We start from the raw sequence: 25323 nt of genomic DNA on the forward strand, positions 1-25323 counted from the left end.
TGTTAACTCTCAGGCTGTAAAGGATCCCTTTTCATATTTGTTCAGTTATGCAAACACAAACACACATACACACACACACAAATCATTCCAGTTTGGCTGTTTATTCAGAATAATAGGCTTCAAATATAATGCAAGCAACCAATTTTACACACTCAGGATGCTGTATTGCAACTCCACCCTAGAATTGGAAGGTTGCACTGGGATACTATGAGAGAAGAGGCCATTCACAACACCGACTCACACGTCATTTTAACCGAGTAGAGGAAAAAGAAAGGACTATACACACTCTGTAATATGATTGCTATAACTATATGAACCTCGAGTGGATGTATGTTGATTATTTCTCAGCACTCTCATGTGGACAAACTCAGGCTCGGCAGCATCGCATATGGACGCTACCACCACTCAGGTGCACATAAAACACATTCGAGACAAACATTCACCCTCCAAAACACACACAAAAAAAAAAACAAGTAAATGCACTGAAACAACCTGCAGTTTAGCTTCACATACAATCGCACTTTTGCTTTATCTATCCCCGAGCTACACTGAAAACTTCTGTAAATCCTTGACTGCTTACTCCAAGAGATTGCTGATTATTGTGGAGAATTTTACGATTGCAGCAGCTGGTAGACATTTTATAAGATGTCTTGCAGTGTAGCTTGTAATAATGCTAGTGCCGAGGAAAGTTTACTGCATGCTTTCTTTCACGAGTGGGTGAGAAAGGGAGGGCTGAGGTAGAGGAGAAAAGCTGAAGGCAAAAGAAGGTGAGAAATAAATAAAAAAGGTATATATAAATAAGGTCATCTGTTCCACAAATCTGTTGTAGAGTCAGCTTGTTCAAAGGCACTTGGAACATGAGGAAATGGTAAAAAAAAAAATTAAGGTGAAATGAAGCAAGCAAAAATCGTTTGGTTTCAGGTGAAAGGTATGCATCATGTGTGTTTTTGTAACTAACAATAAGGCGAGTGAAGAAGAAAAGCCCTTAACATATTTGAAGAAAAATAAAATAGCCTATTTTCGGGTAAAATACTTCATGTTGGCAATTAAAATCAATAGTGATTAAAATTACAAAAAAAAGGCATCTCAAGCAGCCGTATAAAAGTGATGCATAGCCTTCAGAGCAAAATATGCCAGTCAGTGGTTCAACGGATACAAAACCCTTCATATTATTACATCTCACAATTATTTTGGGAAGAACTACAGTATAGTAGTGGTATTATATCCTTACCCATCAGCATAGTGGTGTGTCACATTATCTGATTACACTGCAGTGCAGATAGTGGTTTAATTTCTTCAGTCCAAAAACGCACCCCCCCCCCAACCCCTCCGTGTAGTTCATGTATAAACAACTTTCTGATTACAGCTAGATTAAATTCTAGCAATATACTCAAAAAAACAAAAAAACATTCAAAGCACAGGATTTACACGTTTATGTCTGGAGTGATTGTTGCCGTACTGATCTCACTAAACTCAGGAACATGTTAGAAGACTTAAAGGAAGTTGGCGAGTTTCTATATTTTTCTTATCATCAACAAATCTCATGTGAAGAGCCAAACCAACTATGAACTTACTTAAAAGTATTGTGTGTGTATCCAGAGCCTGATATATCGGATTCCTCTGTGCCGTAGACCTCCGTCAAAACATGTCAATGAGCCACACTGGGTGACCTGCTCCTTCATTACAACTCCACTCATAAAAGCGATTAGTTTTGAGCCTTTTATTAGTCTCTGGAGCCATTTCTAAATAACAAACTAATGTGACCATAATCTCATAATCTTTGGGGTGAGGGCACATGTCACCCAGTGCAACGGAGGTCTACAGCACAGAGGAATAAGATATATCAGACTTTGGATACAAACACAATACCTGTAAGTAGGATGACTTCATTGTTGGTTTGGCTCTGCATGAGATTTGTTAACTGTGAACTGTGAAAAGATTAGAATCACCTGCTGTTTTTTGCAGACACTCTGCAATCTTAAAAATCAGTCAACGTGGCCTAATTGTGGTTATAATCTCACTTTAAATGAGTTTAGTGTTCTCCCAGCTTTTATGGTCAGTGGACTGAGGCCAATATGGCTCAAGAAAAAAAAGGTTCCTGCAGTCTTTCATATGTGAGAACCACCCATCAAACTGTTTCTACTACAGTTCCTTTATGCTTACAAGGCTATTTATAAAAAAAAAAAGGCATATATTTGTTGTGCATAAAATATTCTTGCCTCTAACGTCTCCCTCAGGCAATGTGTACATCATGCCTAAAAAGTGAATTGTTTATGTAGTGTGTCATGGAGTACGACAGTGGTTATTTCATAAAAGAGGATGTGGAAGATTGTGAAGGATCTGAATTCATTTCTGGACTACAAGGGATCCCAGTGCTGAAGTATTTTCTCAGTGCTATATCAAGAACAAAGGGCTTCAGTTTAAATGGATATATCCTTCACGTTACGGGCTGGGCAGAGGGGAGTCGTGATTAAGTGGTCGTCCGTGGATCATTTAAGGTTGAAGGCCAGCAGGGGTCGCTCCTCTCTCCTCTGCCAGGGGCTCTTCTTCTCCTCCTCTCCGTCCTCATGTGCTGCGTCGTCATCGGGAGAGACTGACAGCGGCGTGTGATCAGTCCTAAAAGTCACACCTTCTGGTGTCGGCAGGGGAGGAGGAGAAGCAGGGGATGAAGAAGAAAGTGAGGGGGGTTCCTCTTGTATTCGTACGCCCTCTGCGTCTCCCTTACCCTGATCCCCTCTCTGACCCTCCGCCTTATCTGACAAGACGGGCCCTAATTTGCTGTCCTGGGGGCTGCACTTGGGCGTCTCCTCCTCGCTGCCTCCGCCCTCCAGATCATCCACATACACCAGCTGGGTGTAAGCCACGGCTGGTGTTGTGCCCTTCGAGCTGTCTTTCTCGATCTCTCTCTCCTCACGCTCTGCGTCTCTCCCCCTGCGGCCCGTTCTTGGCTCGTTCAGGTCCACACCGGAGTCCAGACTGGCGTCGGTGCCGTTGCCCCGCCTCCCGCCACTGCCACTACCCTGCTGAACTCCTGCACCTGGCGTGTTGCTGTGGCACCCCGCCCGCTGAAGGTCGATATAAGAGTGGCGAATGTGAGCGTTGGAGCGTCCATCCAGTGAGACAAACCAGGCTCGTGGGTGAGGGAGAGGCTTCCCTCCTCGCAGCTCCATTAAAGTCTTTTCAGCCAGCAGGGTGTCCTCGCTGTTTATTTCCACAAGACCTGTTTCCCCGAGAGCTGTTGGAATTGACAGAGACTCCGACAGGCCGAGCTTCTCTCCTTCACCCTGCTTGGCGGGACCTGGGGTGTGGTCAGTGGGGGTCTGCCCCAGGGGCTGCTGGGAGTGTGAGGCATTGAGCTCAGCCTGGATGGTCTCCAAGTCACTCTGCTGGTCAGTCTGCAACAGGAGGGCCTGACCAGATAGAGGGTGCTCCCCAGGGAGGCGCATGTAGTGTGCTGGGATCACCAGCGTAGGACGCACCCTCGGGTAGCCTTCCCCCCCACTCAGCAGGTCCACAGATCCACAGCAGAGCAGCTGGCCCGGCTGGGAGAGCAACGGGGGACTAGGGCGCTCTAGGTGGTCCACAGACCGGGACAGAAGGTAGTCGGGAGCCCTGCACTCACCTCCCTCCCCTCTACTGGGGGAGTGAGGAGGAGAGCAAGGGGAGATGCAGTCAACAACCCCAACATTGCTTAGGTGATTAGCCGACACCTGTCCGTGATTGGCTAACAACAGTCCATCTGAAATATGGTTGCTGGATGAGCAGACGGAGGTGTATGATTGACGGTAGCCCCGGTCTGTTCCGCATGAGACAGCGGCCTTTAATTGGAATGTCTCCACAGACTGCCGGTAGTCTCTGCTGCGAGGCGTCAGGTTGCCAAGAGATGAGCCGTGATGGCTGTTGTTGCCCAGCGAAGAGCGGCTGTGTTTGCTGTGGTGGATTAGGCTGTGTTGACGTTGATTGTCTTGTTGCTCGTATGAGGAAGGCTTCAGCATCGGTGTGGTCATGTCGGGCTCGGTTGCTGTGGAAACAAGTTCCAGCTGCACCTAAAGAAAAAATATTTAAGTTTAAGAAATTTTGGATAGTGAACTTGAGATATAACAGTAAGAAAAGAAAGCATCACATTTAAGTCATTTTATCACAGACAAAAACAGAGAGAGCATTTTTCTGACGGTATTGATTTGAGAAATTCATCTTTGCCTTTTCTGCCTATCACAAGAACGCTAAGACACAACTTACAGTAAATACATTTCTTACTTGGGGACACTGGCTTCAACCAAACTGTCCTGGTTTTTAAAGGGAAGTGCTCCCTCTGTTAAATATTCTCTAAGGCAGAACAGTCTGGTGATTGAACAATTCTCTGAAAGTCCGACGTACCTCATTGCTGATGAGGTTCAGGTGGGACATGGAGGTGGCTTGGTCCCTCTTACTGTTGTCTAGACCGGAGGACAGAGTGAGCTTGCGGTGAGATGCTCGAGGCTTCAAACAGCGACGTCTGCAGAACACAGAGACACAGCAGAAGTTGTGGTTTGCTCAGAATAATCAATACTTTGATAAACAAATATTGCTGGTGGCGACAATAAACAAAAACACACTTTGTCTAACATTTTGTTCCAACCACGATCTGGATTAGATGACCGCTTTCCTTGTTTGCTTATAATTGCAGTATAGCACTTATACTGGTGCAGTGCCAGTCAGCTTTGTTTACATTTAATTAAAAGGTGCTATATGTAAGAATCGTGAAACAATTGACATGTATTAATCACTTTCTATTGCCAATGAGTGAACGGATTGTAATGTAACTTAAAAAAAAAAAGAGACCTTCCCCCGACTTTCTTGATTGCTATAATATTAACCTGTGGACTCATTCCTATGTGAAGGACTCTGCCCATTTTTTCCGTGAAAATCCAAAAGATGTGACATTTATGCTCGCTCCCGAGTGGCTTGGTAGCTTAGAAATGGAGTCCACTAACATCAACAAATGACACCAACCACAACACAGAGTCAGGTAAGCTAACATTACTGCCAATCATGTGAAATTTATTGTGATATTGTGGTTTTAGCTGGCTAACGTTAGCGCCGCTGCTTGCTCGTGTTGATGGAGCACAAGTGTGAGCAACAGGATGCTGACTGCAGCTCACTTAACAGCCAAAGGTGTCATTAATGAGAAGGAATTTCTGATTCTTACATACTGCACCTTTAACCCTAACATGGATCCCAACATTTCCACTCGCTACACATCTTGTGCTGCAACCAGGACAGCTTATCCAATGTGACCTGCTGCTTTTATTTCCTTGTATTTTGATTTATTTGGTACTGATGTGACAAATGAAAAACTAATAAATGAGAGTGAGCCAACAGCTGTAAGGTATTGTATATTTACATGTAAGCAGCCATAGGCACCGCCTCACATCACTGTATATTTCTGACACTGTCAAAATAGTTCACTTGTTTCTTCTTTCTTGTGACAAATCTGGCAACTTCTGACTGTCTTTAATATGTGACACATCACTGTGAAAATTAGAGAGAATGATCAGGCCATATCAAAGTGTCACACACACCTGCAGTAGTACAAAAGGATGCAGAGCAGACAGAGCAAGATGAGAGCCATTCCTCCCAGTATAGCCAACAGAAACACTGTGTGGTATGTGCTGATGTCCTTCGCAACCACTGGACCTGTTGGAAGAACAAGAAGTGGAGAAGAAATCAGTACAAGATGAGCTTAGAAAGAAACTAATTTTCAGGTTCATTCTCAGTTTCACTCAAGAATATGACTGTATACTCTAAAACTTTCTGCAACTTTGTGTACTTATGTGAAATCATTAGCAATTATATGATATGCAAAAGGTGTTAGAATGTGTATATTGTAAAATAAATAGTAGACTGTGATTCTCACCTGAGTGTAGCGGCGACATTGCAGCCACCCAATACCCCAGCTGAGGAGCAATGTAGGTCAGACTAAGCTGGTTGCCCTCCCTCTGCACATGACCCCAACTGCTCTTTATCCAGGCGCCTGCAAACACACACAATCACAGCTTGAAATCGAATTTATCAACAATTATTCTGTATTAGAGCTACCTTTACAGAGCGCGGAAGCAACAAAGTGAAAACTGGTATGCTCCCACTTGACTCTGATTAACTCAGTATAGACAGAGCAGCACTCCACTTAGCTACCTTTCAACGGTAAATTATTTATATTTAAGGCCAAACTATTTGTTAATGTGAGAGAAGTAAACTCTCCATTAATAGATGGTAAACCGCCTGTTCAAACTCTTGAGCTTGAGAGAGGAGAGAAAAGTGCTTTGGCAGTACTTAACTCATCCACAGGGAGGCAGCATGCAGTCAAATGGAAGAGAGTCTATGAAAAGGGACAACACTGAGCACAATAGCAGCTCCAGCAGTGCCAGTAACAAAACCACAACAAAGCCAAAAGGCACTGATTGATTGGCTCACAGTAAATGTGCTCCAAGAGGAAACATTCAGATGTGCCTTTACACTTCCCCTCCTCTGGGGTCTAAGGGCTAGCATGGTGAGAGTGACTCTTGTTCCTATGTTTTATAGGCAGTTATACAACATCAAGCAACATGAAGGAGTCAGGAATCAGCACCGATCTTCAGGAGGGAGGAAACAAAAAGGGAAGGAGAGGATATACAAGGAGGGAAGACAAATATACAAGAGATGTTAAAAGGGAAAAAAACATCACACAGAGAGGAAATAAGTGCGGATGAAGAGGAGGAGTGGAAGGAGAGATAAGGGAAAGAGAGGCAGAGAGACATGAGAGAGGCGGTGTGACTCAGCACCTCTCTGTTTCTGCCCAGCCCTGCCTGGATTCAACCTGGTACTGTCTGAATCGTTTCCACAAGGGAGTCCTCTCTGTGTGACTGACCTGTTTAATAGTGACATTTAATGACTCTGTTCCCACGCCTTCATACAAAACACAACAGAGAGTCTGGCAACCGCCTCTCCACAACACAAACATTCATATTGTCAATATGGCTCATTTATTACTGCTGCTTCTCGCCCATGCAAAGTCAACACAGCTAACAACGGGTCTTTCTTTTTTTGGATTGTAGTCTGTTCATGTGAGGAAGCTGTCCTCTTTTGCATCATCAGACTGCTCTTAGGATGAAGGTGTGTCTGCTCATGAATGACTGACAGACAGACACAGACACACACACACACACACCAGGTGAATATGATCTATTCATATATGACATCATTTCACCCCGTGCTCGCTTAACATCTAACAAAACATGAGAGGTTGTCAGCTATACAAGATAAACAGGTTTGTGTGTGTGTGTGTGTGTGTGTGTGTGTATCGTCCATGTGCGCACTTTGTAAACAAAACTGGCTTTTTTGTGAAGAACCTTTCTATCAGCCTGAAGTATTTCTCCAACAGGCATCAGACAGATTTCAAAGTTCTTTCTGTCTGCGTCTGTTTTTTTATCCTTGGTTTAACACATACATAACCACCCACACACACACATTTCACACACTTAACTGCTCAGAGAAGAAATTCAATCAGGAGCTGGGCCACTCTGTTGTGTTACTTATTTGGTGGGTTGCTAAGGAACACAAGATGTAGCCCGGAGAGGGGTCCGGGGATGGCTTCTGTTGTGGAAATACTCTCTGCTACAGGCTGTGCGTAGGCTACGACTGTGTGTGTGTGTGTGTGTGTGTGTGTGTGTGTGTGTGTGTTCTTTCAGCTTTTATCAAAGCCCCTTTTTATAAGCTCTGGATGTTGATACTTTGGGCACTTTAAAATGAGCCTTGACGTCCTTAAAACTATCACAAGAGCAAAGACGGACTAGATTTATAGCATCAATTTGCCTAATAAAATGTTCCTTGCTTAGCAGAAATATTTTATACATAGTCTAAGAGAAATGTTACTCTCATCACACATGCAGTTCAGAGCTACAAATGTTCAATGTAGATGACATTAATGCCCCTCACAAGTAGTCTTTTATTCCCGTTAATGTTCATGTAGTCTGACTCAACACATGTGGTTTCCAGGGGAAGCTTCTGTCCATTTAGCTACTACTGTTGTCTGCTTTTTCCAGTTCTCCTCTCTAGTTGACATGGAAATGCGTCATCTAAAAAGGGATTTCCTTGTATTTGTGTCAACTGTATATGTCAAAATTACATTTTCTACCTGCATAATTTTGCATCTACCAATTATTTGCATTATGAATTCAAGTGCAGATTATTTTCTTTATTAATAGATGAGTCATTTGGTCTATAAAAAAAGTCAGAAAATAATGAACACACAATTTCTCAGAGCCAAACATCACATATTCAAATTGTGTGTCTTGTCTAACCAACAGTCCTAAAGTCAAATGCATTCAGTTTACTATCATAAAGATATTAAAAAAAAAACTAGTGAAGTTTTAGCATTAGTGACAAACCCACGGATATCATCACCCGACTCACCAGTTACCCTCAGCTCTACGGTGCATTTTACAGTTTTGATTTGGTCTTACCACTCTCACCAGTGCAATTTTCAGCTGCAGCAGGCATTTATGCAAGCCGCAACTACCACAACTACCACGGCTTGAGGCTGAAGGCGATGCAGAAGTATCTTTAAGTGCAACACTACCGAGGGCTGCTAGATATTGGCTCCAACTGACTCTCATTCAAAAAGCATGAACGCTCTTGAAATACTAAGTCAATAATTTTTCCCCTACAAGTCATTATGGCCTCAATCTCTAAAGTCAGGCCCTCTAAAAAGCATGCTGGTTTTCATTTTGAAAGATTTGAAGACTTAGCTTTGGTGTCTGCCATGTGGGTGTTGATTGAACGCTGTGACTGACAGTTTGCTCACCTGCTGCTCTCCCCGGGACTCTCTGAGTTGGACGGCTGTTGCAATATTTCTGTAAGTTACTTGGTTAAGATACCTGCCGTGTGACGTCATACCTCGCTACATCAATTTTTATTCACAGTCTGAGCTGATGTCAGTGTTGTGATCTCACATTGTTTTTCTTCTGCCCCCAAATGGCCCAAAAAAAAAAAAATCAGTTATTGCAGGTTTAAAGATGACTCCAACGATTTTTCTGTTGAACTACTTAGTGATTAATTGACTACTTGTTTCAGCTCTAGATAAACAACCCAGTACATTTACTTTACCAGAAGAATTATAATGGGTCCTAACCTTGTTCCTGCACTGGCACAGCACAAAAGTACTATGGAGATACAGTAGTTCTGGAAATGTGAGACTAATGTACATGGAGAAGGATGTTTTGTAGTGCGGACACGTCTGACTCAACTGATGATCTAATCACTGTCTTTCAGCTCCAACTGGAACTGGGTGGGTCACAATGCGGGATGTCTGACAACATTTTAAATTGGTGAAATAAATCTGTGAGTCCAGAGAAGCTTGAGGGTCTTGGTTGTCCAAGCCAGCACCATTGTTCAGTTAATTTCAGGATTTGACTGAGCTCAAGAAGATTATGTATCCGCGGTCCAATCTTGTGATTTGTGGCAGTATTTGTGTTTTGATTTGCAGATTAATGTGGTACCGTATGTTGGTCATTTTTTTTCATGACCTTATGAATAAATTCATTCATTCCTCTGCCACACAGCTACAAACTGTGACCTGGCAGCAGCGTGCAAATGTGCATGTGATTCGGGTTAATGCTCCTTTTCCAATAATTTCACAAATCATTTAACCCATGAAAGTAGGTCTCATATACATATGAGGTAACTCTGCTACAGCACTGCACTTTCAAAAAGTTATTTTTCAAAGATCTTTGTGGAACAAACAAACAGAGATATCTAAATGAGATATCTGGAGTCGTGTTTACAAAGTCAGGAAAGCTTTGTGTGTGTGTTTCTGTCAGTACATACCCAGGCGCGGGTCAAATCTCCAAGCAGGGATGTGATCATTTTCTTTCAGGCCGCTGTCAGCCGGGAGGGGGACGGAGACCGTGATTGGCTCAGTCACCTGCAGCTCCACTGCGTCGCTGGCCAATAAGTGAACAGAAACGGCTGCTACAGGAGTCAACTCAAACCTCTTCTCTGTCCCTGTGAGAGAAGCAGGAGCGGGTAAGAGAGAAAAATGCAGCAAAAAGGAAAGGAGTGGGAGTAAGGTGCGCAGGAAGGGGGGGGAGCAGAGAAAGGAGCAGACGGCGGGGGGTGGAGTAACATAAAACACCGTAGATAAAGGAGAGTTGTCAGGGGAAAGACAGACAGGAAAGAAAACAAGGGAAAGACAGGAAAGAAGGAAACAGCATGGAGAGTGAAAAAAAATGAGAGAATGTGAGGTTGGAAAGTGTCACAAAGCACAAGTATGCTTGTGTTGTCCGGAGGGAGAAGGTACTTGCTGTGGGGAGGGGGATCTTTTGAGGGGTATTCAAGCTGAAGGAGAAAGAGTGCACACAAATTCATACAACACACACACACACACACACCAAGATGTGGAAGGGACTGCAGGCACGGGGCTTGTGTTAGAACAGAGCGCACACACAGGGGTTATTGTGTTTCAGGAGGTCAGATAGAGAGGCCTCTCCAGGGTAGTGTCTCTCTGATGTACCACTGCCTCTGGTCTTCACTCCCCACCCCCCCCACACTCAGCAGCCTTCTCCACTGTCATCTGTGCCCGTCTCTCCTTGGCCCTATTTCTATGATGGAGCATTTAACTCCTCTGTGTGGTCACCATCTTCAAGGCCTCACCTGTGCCGTTGCCAGCGAGGACCTGCAGGTAGGGGAAGTGCTGGATGTGCGAAGGGGAGGTGGCCACGGTGAGCAGAGCGGTCAGGTTGGCGTAGGATGTGTTGGAGGGAAGACTCAGGGCTCTGCGCTGGAAATGAACTCTGGGCTGGCCCCTGAAACCTTGTGGAGTGACAGACATACAGATGTCAGAATACTACATACATATCCAGTGTTGCTAGAGTGTCGGGATTTAGCCAATTATTATTAATTTTTTTTATTATATTTATTATATTTTACCTTCATTGTGATAGTTGACACTAGGGAGAAGGGGATGACAAATAAAAAATGTCTGATCGGAAGTCAAACCAGCCAAGAAAAGAGGACTAGTTTGTTTAATTTTTCAGATGTTAACAAAAATGTACATCATATTGTTCTGTGTGTTATAAACAACGCTAACATTATAGTACTTTAAATTGTTAGGTGTGCAAAATACACCAAAATTAAATCTTCAGTTGTGATTATAGAGCTATTATCCCTCTTGCATGCTATTGTGAAACTTATTGTTGCTACAAATTCCACAAGAGACCAAAACCAACAATGAATTCAATAAACTTGGTAGCCAAAGTCTGATATAGCTTATTCTTCTGTGCCATAAACCTCCATTGTTGTCCAGAAACTATGAAAAACACATCAGTGAGCCACACTGTTGCACTGGAAAACATTACAAAGAACATGGGCACTGTAGTCTATTTTGAGTCAATTCCTCATACTGTACGCCGTCCTGGTACCGTAAATACTCACTAGACTAGTGAACCAAATGAGTCTTAATCCGCTGCTAAAAATAGTCCCCAACAAATGCGCTACTTACTCTTGTTTGAGTAACATTCGTAAAAACGTGCCCTGATTAAGGAAACATACTGAGCCTTTTTAGAAATAAAACTATACATTTATGACAAGTTTTTAAAGATTTAGGAGCAAATGAGCTTCGGGTTGAATGCTACAGACATGGCAGGGAAGTTGAATAGTATTCGAGACAGACAAACGCATTGTTGGTTTTGGTCTTTTCATGTGATTTGTTGACAGAAGGGATTATATGCAAAGCTGCCAGACTTATCCTGTTATGGTTCCTATTTGGATTTTAAGAATAAGTACTGTAAGCTATATGTGCTGTTACCTCATTAATGGCATTTGAGACCAATATGTTCAAGAAAATACAGATCTATATATAGTTCTCCATCTCTACATAAAACAGAGGATGTCAAAGTGAGTTTTTCTTGTTCAGTTTTGCTGAGAAATCCAACAAAACTTCAAATTTAAGCTACAATGTTTTCACCTGACAGCCCACTGATGTTGTTTCAGGATGTTTTACGAGGCAATTTTCTACCCTTCTTCTCCACCTAAATCTTTTTTATAAATTCAGCCATCAAATTAGGCTTAATGGAGGTAACTCCGGATCGATAAAGTGATGCCTTGCTCGACTTTTTTTCTCTGCCAGTGTGATGCTTCTTTCAGATACTGTGCAGTGCAATTAATTGTTGCCTTTTCATTTCTCCCCATGGCTGCTTCCCATCCAGTAGGCTCTGTCTGCTATTAATAAATTCTACATAAAGTGAAATAAACAGTAAAAACTGCATATAGAAAGGTCCAGCAGAGACTTTTTTTTCTGAGAAAAATGAACTCTTAACATTTCCTCTGAGATGATGACTCTTTTATAGAAGTTTCATTGCATCTGTTTCAACCTTTTGTATTACTGATTGGTTTGAAAACCTAAATCTGTCCAATAAGAATCGACTTGGAAGTTTTGTTAAAATGGCCAGTAAGATTTCAGGGAGGAGTCAGGCCAAGCTCTTGGTCAACAGGAGAGGAGAGCCTCAGGAGAGCTAATGCTATATTATATGCCAGGACCATCCACTCCACATGGAGTTTAAGCCGTCATCAGGCCGTCGTTTCAGGGCACCCATTTGGAGGACTAAAAGATTCCATGTCTTCTTCATCCCAAGTGCTATTGATACGCTTAATGGCAAATAGCACTCTGGCTGCATTCCTTGCACTACCCTGGCACATTTACACACTTGTACATCTGCACACTTGCACATTTGTTCCTGGTATGAATTTCCTTTTCCCTGTACTAGTTCTGTGATTTATTGTGTTGATGTGTCGTTGATGTCGTCCTTTTGTATTCTGTGTGTCTTCATGTGAACTCTGGCTACAAATCAAATTTCCCCTAGTGGGACAATAAAGATAACCTAACCAAAACCTAACCTAGCTGGACTCAGCAAGGTGATGTCATTGTGGTCCGACTGTGCCGAGCGCACATTCCTGAGCAGTGAGACACAGATCCAGCTGTATACGAGTGTTCGCTGTGTTTGGGTTTCTAGTTCTACATGAATTTAGGTGATAATTTTGACTCTGCAGCGTGTGCATCTTTTGAATTTCATGTTTCAGTGTAAAGCTTGTTCTTGAAATTCAGGTGCGAATGTAATTTCCTGTTTCTGTTCTTTGTGTGTTCCCTTCCTCAACTCTTCTTGTCTTTTTTCCCTCCACTTTTCTCTCACCTCATCTGTTCCTCCTTCTGTTGGACACTGCTCTGCCCATCCCCCTTTCCCCCTTTTCTCCCCTATTCTCTCCGACTGCTCCACCCACATCCCCACTTTCCAGCACATACTGTATCATCCTCCTCCTCCTCCTCTTCTTCCTCTACCCCCCCCCACCCCCTTCTCTTTTTTCATTCTCTTTCCTCGTGCCACACGCCAAGGTTTATCACTCCCTTGGGCGCTCAAGTTCACAACATCGTGACAAACACAGTGTGTCGGACAGAGGGCAGAAATTACACTCTGCTCAGGCACGTGCTGTGGGCGGTGTGTACTCAAGAGGTTTACATGTTAATGGTGTCTGTATACTTTTGTGTGCGTCTGGGAAGTTGTTTTTAGTCAGACAACAGCTGACACTTTTAATTACTCCCTTGTCAGTCACAGACACACAAAAGACCCAGTGGACAAAGACACTAAATTGATTCTGCCTGAATGAGAAAACCTTATCTAATGTAATTACACACACCTCAACAAAGAAGCTGACTAACAAAGACAGACTCATAATTTATATTTCTGTGTATGTGTGTGTGTAGAGCAGAGTGTGCCGTTTTCATGATCTAATCCATGAAATCTCACTTGACAATAGGTTCGTTAGGGCTAATTATTTTAAGTTTTTTTTTTAATAAATATGTGAATTTATTCTTGTTTATTTTAGTTTAGATCTTCAACGATTAGTCAGTCGATAAAAAATTAATCTGCAACTACTTTGATAATGGTCATTATTTTTCAAGCAAAAAAGACAAATATTCTCTGGTTTTGGCTTTTCAAATGTGATGATTTGCTGCTTTTCTTTGACATATGTGACCGTAAATTAAAAATCTTAAAGTTTGGACTAAAATGCGCAATTTTTTTCACAATTTTTTAAACATTTTTTAGACTAAATGATTAATCAAAAAATGTACAAATTAAATCAACAATGAAAATAATAGTTAGTTGCAGCCCTATTCACACTGATAGGAGAAAATGGGGGTGAATTTGATTAAAAATATGTAAATCGGGTGAAATTTTTATTTCAAACATACCTTTTACAGCACAAATATTCTGTAGTTCAACTGTTTATTTTTTTCTTACAGTGACAGACTGGTAAAAACTGCATATTCAGCTGCTCATTTACATGTTCTTCCTATTTTTCACTTCACTTTCTTTTAGCTAAAGTACATTCTGAGTTGTCCTCTTTGCATGCAGGGAACTACAGTGATCAAGGTCGTCTTCAAACTGGAAACAGAACAACTTTAAGATGCATAATGGGAACATAAAATCACTTATTTGGGGCGGAAACTGTTAAAAATCAAAAACAGTGAGCTGTATTCATAGCTAAATATAAAAGGCATAAAATTGATCTGCACACACTGTATTTACCTTGGAAGTCTGAAACAATCTCCACAACATCATCGTACACCATCAGAGAAGCAGCTCTCTCTGGTAGCAGGTCCAAGCTGATGGAGGAAAATACTGGAACACAAACATAACCACATAGTGTGCACTGTCAGTGCATTAACTGCCAGATTAATTGTACAATCTAAAATCAAGATAGGAAACAAGCTGCAATCTACCTGCCTACTTACTGATGACTATCAGACATAATAATTCATCAAACCAACTTTATACATTTTTAATAGTCCTGCTTTTATCCTGTCAGTGGTGCAGGACAGAATTCTGACCCAGCAAACTGCACTTCTTTCCCTCTTCCTTCCTTCCTTTCACTCCTCTATTGTTCAGAGCTGGTAAGCGTGATAATCCAATTGGCCGCCATTCCGTTGGCTCATAATAACCTCACAGTCCACCTCCCCGCCGCCACACACTCATACTAACACACACACACTGTACTGCAGCCTCTTGGGAGGTATTCTGAGTGTGTGTGTGTTTGTGAAAGGGAAGCTTAAGCAGCACCCTTGCTGGGTTTTGGCATCTACTGTAATAAATTAGTAATGGAGCACTCCACTCATCATTAGCTCACACACCTGGCACAAACTCACACACACACACATTAAACTGGCAGCACACATTGAAATCAATAACTTTCAAACACATAGTTTACTCCAACAATCCCCATTTAAAAATATCTTTTTTTTTGCTTACACATACACAGTAAACACACCTACCAGGTAATCTGGAGGGTGTCCAGGGCACAGAGTTTGGCACATATCCCTGTTTGGTTGCGGTGACAACCAGCAGTGTCCCAAGGCGGTAGGGAAAGCGCAGGTAGGAGTTGCCATCAGCCAGTGAGGTTTCCGTGGTTACAGAAGTGTGGTTGGCGAAGAGCTGTATGGTGGCTCCTCCCAGGGGCTGATGAGTGCTGGCATCACTCAGGTGAACCCTCAGAGTCACCTCTGTGAACAAACAGACTGTTTACTTAACTGTGCACATTTTTGTGTCGGTGTGAAGAGACAAAAAAACTGCAGATACATTCCAGACAACCATGACAGGAAGTGATATACAGACATAAAACACAATGGTATTATAATCACAGTTGTGTTAACTTCTTAAATCCCACAAGGACACGAACATTACTGTAATTCAGAGGCTGTAGCGGTCAGTTTAAAGCTGTGAAGAGTGAAGATACTGGTATCATAAAACTAGACGACCTAAGGCATCCATTGGTACCAACCATGTCATGCTAGCGTCTAGGGAAGGGGGCTAAATAACGCTCCAATGTTAAGCTAAATTTTGGTAAGGGAAAAATTGGCATGACCATTTTCAAAGGGGTCCCTTGACCTTTCACCTCAAGATATCTGAATGAAAATGGGATCTATGGGTACCCATGAGTCTGCCCTTTACAGACACGTCCACTTCATGCTAGTCCCATTGAGTTTTAGGCAAAAACTATGCAGTTTTTTGCATGCAGTACAAATGTGTTATTTTTGCCTATTCTAAAAATGGTGTATTTGAATATTTCTGCATGCTGGGGTTGCTGAACAGTCTTGAAATTGCATAAATTTGGCATGACTGGAAAGCTCTTGTGGACTCAATGAGCCCAATTGTATTCATGTGTGATGATGTTAGTCCCCATAGTAGTCATTTCATTGTAGTGAGACCATTTTTTGAAACTGGACCTCACTGTATAAAATGATCTATAGTGACCTCTAGGAATCACAGCCTCATGAAACTTAACAACCACAAACTAGAGACCGGGGGCATTCGGAGGATGTTTGGTTTTCCCAGCTATATTGACAATAAGGAGGTTTGTGAGCAATTTCTAAAACAGAAATGCTCGACATCCATCGCCCAAAAGTGCAATTCTTACAGAAATCTCTAAATGTCAAAAGTTTTAGATATAAAATCATGAATTTTTCTATGGTGTTCCTCAAGTTGTTGGTGTCTTAATGAGGTATTTTGGAAGGATAATTTTTATCAATTCTTGAGTGGTCAAAAATGGTTAAATTTTGCACCAAAACTGTTTAACAAATCAACCCAAAAATTGCTGCAACAACTTATGAGACATAATTGATCATGGGGACAGCCATCATAATGTTCTAAGCCCTTATACACTCTAAACTTTCAAAATTTGAATAGGCACCTATCCAAAACACAATGTTTATTACAGATTTATGACTAGAAACACTTGACACACAGTGCTGAGCTGCATCTCAAATTAATCTCCAGGTTCCCAGCTTTCGGATGACGTATACCACTTCAATCATATACTGTTGACTTGGAATCTCCCCCTAAAGATCCCCTGTCCCCCCTCTAAAAAAGACAAAAATGGGTCTACAGTAGGGAGGGGTGGGAGCAGAGGAGGTTAAATAAAGTCATCTCTTTAACTGGGCTTTGTTTCAGTGCCAAGCCCTTTGCCTCCAATCCACGGAGACAGCATTCCACGTCCCGGACAATCACAAAGGCACGGCCGTCTGACCATTTCCTGGATTCTTGCCAATGGCACTTCCCCTCCAAAACAATGGACCATTTCCCTCTCTCAAAGAAGCCTTGGACCAGTGAGGAAAAACAACTGGATATATAAACACCTTCTCTAATGGAGATGAGGGATACAAAAATTGCCTGTTGATTGAAAAACACTCACGCTAAAGAGGTCTACAGACTACGCAATAACAACAATCTTACAAGTTCACTGCATGTCACACAGAGATGGATCAAATAAAATCTCCTGCCTCATTCAGACTCTACGATATCAGTTTTGAGGCACATCAGATTGTGACGAATGTCTGGTGAATCGTAGCGCTGTGATGTAAGTAGGAAAATAAATAATGAAAATCCCATCCAAAATGCCATCCATCTGCACCGCTCTCATGTTCTGAAAATGAAGCAAAATGATAAACAAGCTTTGGCCATAATGCTGACACTTTCATGCATCAATAAAGACTCAAAAGGAGAGGGTGTGTGTGTAACCCAGGAGAGGAGGGCAACACGCAACGTAGATTTTGCAGAGTTTGAGGTAAATATAGTCAAAGCTGCAATGATTAGGCGATCAACAGAAAGTTTAGCACCAATTATTTTAATAATCATTTGTTTTTAGTCATTTTTAAGTGAAAAAAAGTCTAAATCATCCGGTTCAAGCCTCGCAAATGAATACGATATCATATGAATTTATATTTTCTGGTTTGTTTGGTTTTGGTCTTCTATGATAGTAAACTGATGATCTTTGGATTGTTGGTTGGTCACCTTGGCCTTTGGAAAACAGTGATGGCCATTTTTCACCATTTTCTGACATTTTATCTACCAAATTGAGAAAATAATCGACAGATTAATCAATAGTAAAAATAATTGTTAGCTGCAGCCATATGTAAATATGTGTTAACAGCAGAGTTACTCTAGTTTGCCAGTGTATTCTGCATCATTTCATGTCATATTCTCATTAGATGGTTTGTAAACGTAGGTCACATTGTGGGATTTTGGTCTGAAAGCCTGTCTTTGGGTGCCGAAGCGCTAAAGTGGTTGTCAGTGGACGAGTCTCACAGTGAGATCTAGGCTCACAGTTTTTAATCGACAACTAAAGATACATTTCCCTCACTATTATCAACTTTTTAAATCACAAAATTGCACAGTATAAAGGGGCCTAAATAGACATTTAAGAAACTTCCATACAACCATTTAGGTATACGACCAGATAACAAAATACCACATTCAAAACAAAGAGGTGCACACACATATTAACTACTGTGCAGAGCTTAATATAGTTTATAGTTTGTAATGAAACAAGCAGCTCAAACATAGTTAAGTCCTACATGTCACAAGCCGTACAACAAACAAAAGGTCAAATTCAACATCCTATCCCAAAAAGCACTGTAATTTCATAACCACACAAGCCCACGCTGTCTTTCTGTATTTGGAAAGTCTTTGCACACATGACAATGTGGGCCTTGTTTGATCACTGTTTGCTGGTTGACCTGTGATGACCTTTCAATTAAAGCTGAAAGGGTTTCCCTCTCCTTCTCCCTTGACCTGAACATGCCCACCTCCCCCAAACTCGATGCAACTGAATTTTGTTGCAACTCTTTCTTGTAACCCCACCCTCCGTGACACACACGCTAACATATACATACCCCTGGCTAGACAAATCCCCCTCCCCCCACTCAGGGATCATGCGGTCAACAAGAAACCACTGACAATCTGGTAAGAGTTCAGCGTAAGTGCAGACTCCACCTAAAAACAGAGCTGCGCAATCCCAAATAACACCTTTGTAGAGATGTGAGTTACATGGTGCTTCTGTGTGCGGCGAGGTTTGGCAGAGCAACGTGTCAATCTCAAACCAAACACATCATTACTCCGCGTGTGTGAAGATCTGCTCTGCTGCCACTTCCTGACCCTTCACTCCATTCCTCCCTTTATTACATTTGCACTGTCACAGCAAAGGATTGCAAAACAAAAAAAGATGGCTGGATTTCCCCTTGACAGAAACTCCACACAGCCTCTAAGATTTGCTGTGTGTGTGTGTGTGTGTGTGTGTGTGTGTGTGTGTGTGTGTGTGTGTGTGTGTGTGTGTGTGTGTGTGTGTGTGTGTGTGCGTTGGAGGGATCATGACCTCACTTCCTGTCCCACTCCCAGTGATGTGTTGTTAGGGGTACCAGCTGTGCTCGCTTTAAAAGAACTCCCCCGGGAGAGCCCAGACTGACATGCAAGCACACACAAATGCAACAGTCCCCTCCCAATCTTCATCCAATAAATCAGCCGTGCGGTGACATCATTGTTAAACAAGCTAGGAGTCTCCTAGAAGATGAAGAATGACCATAAACCGGTGCCTCCATATCTGCTTCTCGCTGTGTTGACTCCTTATCTGCGTGTATTTTAGTACCAGATGGAGAATAAGGACATCAAAGAGAATTTCGCCTGACCAACGCTGCGATCTCAGACCAATTATCCCAGGCAACAGCAGCCAAAGCAGCAGGGTGGTTGTGTGTGTTTGATTGTGACCAGAAAGAGATGGACCTAAGAGGAGAAAACAGGGAAAACAGAACGAGTGTGTGCATGTTTTTATGGCCCACTACTGCTTAAATAAGGTGTGTTGTTGTGTATTAATCAGGAGTTTCAGGGAGGGAAGCATTTCTGCACTGTGGAAGTGAGGTGTTATAAACTGGAAATGCATGGTATGGTTGGCCTCCACTGGGCGTGTGAGGGGTTTGGTGTTCTTCCAAACGGAGGAGGGGGGGAGCAGATGCTTTCTGTGGAAAGCTTGCAACCAGTTTTGTAGATGCAGCCACGCTAGCGCTCACTGCTCATTCAGAGTCAATGGCTCATCATACGTTATTGGAGTGACGTCAGTGATGTTAATATAATTTATAATAATATTAAAGAGACAAATGTAGACAAGTTTTCACATTTGTGAAGCTGCAACAGAGAAGCTTTTGGTATTTTTAAAAAAATGTCAGTTAATTAGGTGTGTGCTCTGTCATATCGTATCATTTTCAATGTAAAAAAATAATAAATATCATGATATTAACAATATTGGGACAGTTTATGAAAATAATAGTTGCAGGCCTGAACTGAAAGCATTAGCAGCACTGCTACTGGCTATGCTGTCGGGGAGTTTGTTTCAAAAACGGAGTGACTTCACTTCGGTAGTGTGGAGCTGGTTTGGTTATAAAAAGTTCAGATTTTCAACAAATCATGGTAACATTGTAAGAAGACAGACACAGCAAAGCAAATATATTTCACTGGAACAGTTATTAAAAGCCAAAACATCGGTAATTTGTCTTAATAATAAAGTAAATTGATGATACAATTCATGTTCAAAGTATTTTTGTATTGACATCGTGTTTAATATAATAGCAATACCCCTCTGTCGAATAACAGGTTGAACATATCACATGATAACTACAAGAAACAAAGAAATGCAGTTTAGGATTCAAGTCTGGGAGAATAACACCATGCAAGTCATTTTAACTTCAAGCCCCAACAGACTGTTGTTTGTGTTTCTGGATGTAATAACTTGTTCAACCACAGCAAAAGAAAACACTGTTGTTGAAGCTATTTGTGTATTGTACAGATAAATAACAAACATCTGATTTTCAGTGTTGTGAGCAGAAAAATAGACCTTTTAAAATGCTGTGGGATACTAAACAAAATGAGGATTACATGAGAAACAGTATGAATCACCAACAAGGACAAGGGACTCGGAAAAAAAAGGCAAAGAAAAACTCCTCAACATGTCCCAGCATGAAACACGCAGGTGCAGAGGCAAATGAAAGGCATAGTTTAGAAAAATAAACAACTACAGCTCTGACATTGTAAGCAGGAAAGGACTATCAATAGGCGTTCAGCCTGCTATGTTCTCTCATCTGGATTAAAAGTAAGATTAGACAGCAACGGTCAATCCCATTATCTCAGCAGGAGACACAGTTACATCACCAGGTCTCCTCTCTTAAACTGGAGAATAAATAAGTTCTCTTCATCTTACTTCAATTAATATTTCACTGCAAATATGACGCAGATATTACAGATTGTGACTCTTGAGTAAGGAGCTACTTGAGTCCCTTCGTAAATGCAATGCTTTCTCAGGACCTGATGTATCCTCTTCAAAGTGGGCCTCTGTTAGCACTCACACCAGCATCTCATGATTATAATCAAGCTTGGCTAGCTGGTGACAATATGATTTGACTCGTCTACTTCCTGGCAGCCCCTGTCCAGCTCCAGCGAATGTTTGTCTGTTGGAGATGCAATGCCATGCCTATTATGGGCAGCAGTAATGTGAGTGAGATCTATATCTGCGGGCAGATTGTCTGGCTCCACTCATCCATGTTGTCTGCTGGACAGACCAGGAGAAATCCTCAGTATCGACCTGAACACACCCCCGGAGGGACAAGTGAAGGTCAATCTGAGGCAAAGTGAACAACTCGGAAAGAGAGAGAGAGAGAGAGAGAAACAGAAAACAGAGAGGAGATGGAGGCCAAAACAGACTTCAAAGCATCACGATCTTCCGAGTTATCAAGGCAGTTATATCTCGATCTTTAACTTAAACAGAGCTTGTTGTGTTGTTTTCATGAGGCAGAAAAACACCTGATGACGAACCTTAAAGCAGAACTACTTCAAAAACTCCCTGGGTGGACTGAACTGATCATAAAATTACAAAACATCAGGAACTGATTGAGTGAGAGAAAAGTCGGCGTTGCAGTGCATTTTTCAAACTCCTGACTTGATTTACAGCGAGAGTTACCGTACGTTTACATTCGTACTTCTACTGTAAACACAGTTGCAGCGAGAGGACCTAATGTAGGCCAGCCAAAACTGCACGCGAGCACAGGCGACTGAGACACGAGTGCACGCAAGTGAGAGATAACAGAAACGGATCAAACAAATGGAAGTTACAATGACAGGGCAGCTTTGAAGTGAGTGACTGAATTAAATGTCATCAGATTATTGTGACTCATGCTTCCTTTAAACTTTGCAAGATTATGATGCTGTGGCGCGTGGGATTCCCTGTGACAAAGCTCTACAGGTCGGGATCTGGCAAAGTTCGGCGTATGGATTTGACTGAGGGGAAAATTAATGTAGTCACTCGCCACATCCGTCTCATAGTAGCTGCTAATTCTGCTCTCTGCAGACAAAATACTCTTCACCCTCAAGTGCAACTTCTGTATATAAATTTTCATTGCAACTGTCTTTTCCCCTCAAATTATTGCTGACTATTTTTGTCTCTACACAGTTTGTAGTACCAGAGAAAGCTTGACATTTTTTGTCATTTTTTGCTTTTAAAAAACTACTTAAACAATTAATCAATTATCAAAATAGCGTAGTATACAAAAGTATTTAGTACCTTTCGTTGTTGTTTTTTCATGCTTCATTTTGTGTTTAGTAGATCCTCAGTCTATAAAGTATTCTAGTATTTTTAAGTTATCTATACTGTGCATCTGTTTTTGTACTTTCCCTGCATGGTATCAATAAAGTTTATCTTATCTTACCTTACAAGTACTTCAGGGTTTAGCAGAAACAATCACTGGATCAATCAATCAACGGAAAATGTATTGGAAAATAATTCAGTTCCCTTGTTTGAAATGACCAAAATTCACTGATTTCTGCTTTACAAATGTGAATATTTGCTGGTTTTCTTTGACAAAAGTAAACAGACTACCTTAGGGTTAACTGTTGATTGGACAAAACAATAAGGGCTGCTACTAACAATTATTTTAATGATCAATTAATCTGTCGATTTCTTTCTTGATTCATCGATTAGTTGTCGAAAATGTCAGAAAATGTTGATCACTATTTCCCAAAGCCCAAGGTGAAAAGCTGAGAGCAGAGGATGTTGACATTTTTTTCTTAAAAAAATGACTTGAATTCGATTGTCAAAATAGTTGGCAACTCATCAATTATTCCTTTCAACTGAAAAAGACTGACTGTCATCTGCTTGAAACAGGACTTTTTGGTTAAAACAACACACAGACACACAGCTCTCTCCATACAAAATGTCAAGTTAAAATGTTCAAATAGAGCAACTTCTGCACACTATTAAAGGTTTAGGTGTAGATTTGACTCCCACTTCTCAAACACATACAAAGAGAGAAAAAGAGCTTTTCTTCTTTTGCTATGATCTGACAGGGCAAGTTAAATTTAACACATTTTAACAACATCCAATACCCTTTTCACTGTAAAAGTATGAAAGTACAAAGTACAAAGTTTATTAATAAAACCAACAAGGCCTGGGATTATTTGCCAATTAAATGTTACTTAAATTTATTTCACATTTTATGTCAGTATATAACAATCATTCCCAATAATATAATTAATACCTCATTAATCATGACCTGGTCGTGGATAAGCAGCAGATAAAGAATGGATGAATGGATGGATAGTACAGCTGGGCCATATGGACAAGATCATATATTATGATATTTTTGACTAAATACCTCAATATAGATACTGCGACAATATTGCAGGAGTGACTATTAGTGCTTTCACAAAATATTAACACAATGAGATTTCTGATAAATAATCATCAGTAATGTGGATATAATGACTAAGTGGGTAAAAACAAAATATAGAACAGCTGGAACAATCTGGTAAATTCATACAAATACATCACTTTACTGTAATGCAGCCTTTACAACCAGAAAAAGACAAAACTTATAACATATTATGATATCCAAAACCTAAAACTTTATCTAGTCTCATATCAGGATATTGATATAATATTGATATGTTGCCCAGCCCTACAGGCAGATTAAATTAAGGTCAGAGGTTTGGAACAACACAATTGGGGATTTTCCAGCCATGTTTTGCTTAAATTAAATAAAAAAAAGACATTTAATAACTAACATTTTTCCTTTTGCAGGCTAGAAAAAACATTCAAGATCTTCATGAATTAAATTTAAGACTTTTAAACACCATCTAAGGCCTTTTTTTAAAAAATAATAGGAGACCTAAATCAATGCTTTTTAAGACTTTTCAACACCTGCAGATACCCCAGTCTGACAAATCCCAGCAGCTGGACCACTGACTGTAATGAGCTGGACTCACTCCTCGGCTAAATTACTGTGCACAATAAGGACATGTTTTCAGTTACTAAGTTACCACTAACAGCATATTTTCCACAGATATTTTTTTTAAAAAGCTACAGCAGTTTGAAGTGGGTGGGGGATGCTTGTTTAAGTGAAGAAAATGAAAACCAGGCTTAGGGGTTTACAAACATTTCAGAGACGTTGAAGTTAACCTGCTAACGGTCAGCTAGCTTAAGTTTAGGTCACATCAGCATCCGAGCAGGCTAACTTAGCGGCACCGTTAGCCACCAAAACAGCCCTCCGCTAGTCGTCCTCCAGGACCGGGCAAAAGCTGGCTAAAACCTGTAATGTACTCTACCTTCGGTGGCTGTGTCCTCCGGTAGTGTTTTGGTGTCAGCTATGGAGGAAAGGTATCCGAGGAGAAGGAAGAGTAATGCAATCCTGCTCCGGTCCACAGCCCGCATCATTGCAGATGTGTGTTATCAACGCAAACGGTTAAAAAAAAAATCAAAGTAGCAGCCAAATCTTTCGCCGTTATAAACTCACTGAGCGGCCACATCAGCGTACACTCGGTTTATTCCGCAAAGGAGGCGACACTGCATGTTTAGCAGCATCAGCATTCCTGTTTTTTTGCCCGTAAAGCTGTGTTTCCTCTGTCCCGTTGTGCATCCCCAGCCCTTTTTGCCGCTCGGTCGGTTTTTTTTTTTTTCATCGACGGGCCGGGGTCAGGGAGGAAGACGGCCCCATTCCTCTGAGCCGCATGCCCCAGAAGAACAGCACCAACAGGCGGCTTCTTCCACATGCAGCACCGCTGATATCTGCGGAGCTCCAGCGCCACCTGCCGGCCCGATGTAGATATTTCATAAGTTAAAGGACGAGTTCATAATTTTTCAAGTTTTGTCTTAAAACAGTCAGGTGCCCCAAATGAACATTGACACAGGTTTTCTTGCCATAATCATTAATACTGTTATTATTGTTATTAGAAGATCCCATCATGATGCACTTACACTGTAAGTGATGGGGCACAAGATCCACAGTCCTCCTTCAGTGCAAAAATGTTCTTAAAAGTTTATCTGAAGCTAATATGATTTTGTGTGTGTGTGTGTGTGTGTGTGTGTGTGTGTGCTGTTTCCATGGAGGGGTCCATTTTAACTCTAAGTCTGGCTAACTGGATGGAGCTTCCTGGACTCACACTTAAG

General features: G+C 41.5%; 1 protein-coding gene across 1 annotated transcript; it reads right to left on the reverse strand.

The window, feature by feature from the left end:
• Positions 1 to 85: 85 nt before the first annotated feature.
• On the reverse strand, positions 86 to 25124 carry fam171a1 (family with sequence similarity 171 member A1). Its single transcript, XM_067601516.1, has 9 exons — positions 24483 to 25124; positions 15341 to 15568; positions 14598 to 14690; positions 10669 to 10827; positions 9844 to 10020; positions 5897 to 6013; positions 5562 to 5676; positions 4378 to 4495; positions 86 to 4046 (listed from the first exon to the last, which is right to left on the reverse strand). Exons 1-9 carry the CDS (start codon positions 24589 to 24591, stop codon positions 2490 to 2492), a joined length of 2673 nt encoding a protein of 890 aa, XP_067457617.1. The 5' UTR covers positions 24592 to 25124; the 3' UTR covers positions 86 to 2489.
• Positions 25125 to 25323: the final 199 nt, after the last annotated feature.

This window comes from Thunnus thynnus, chromosome 10 (genome assembly GCF_963924715.1).
Source record: "Thunnus thynnus chromosome 10, fThuThy2.1, whole genome shotgun sequence".
In the NCBI taxonomy this organism is placed as follows: domain Eukaryota; kingdom Metazoa; phylum Chordata; class Actinopteri; order Scombriformes; family Scombridae; genus Thunnus; species Thunnus thynnus.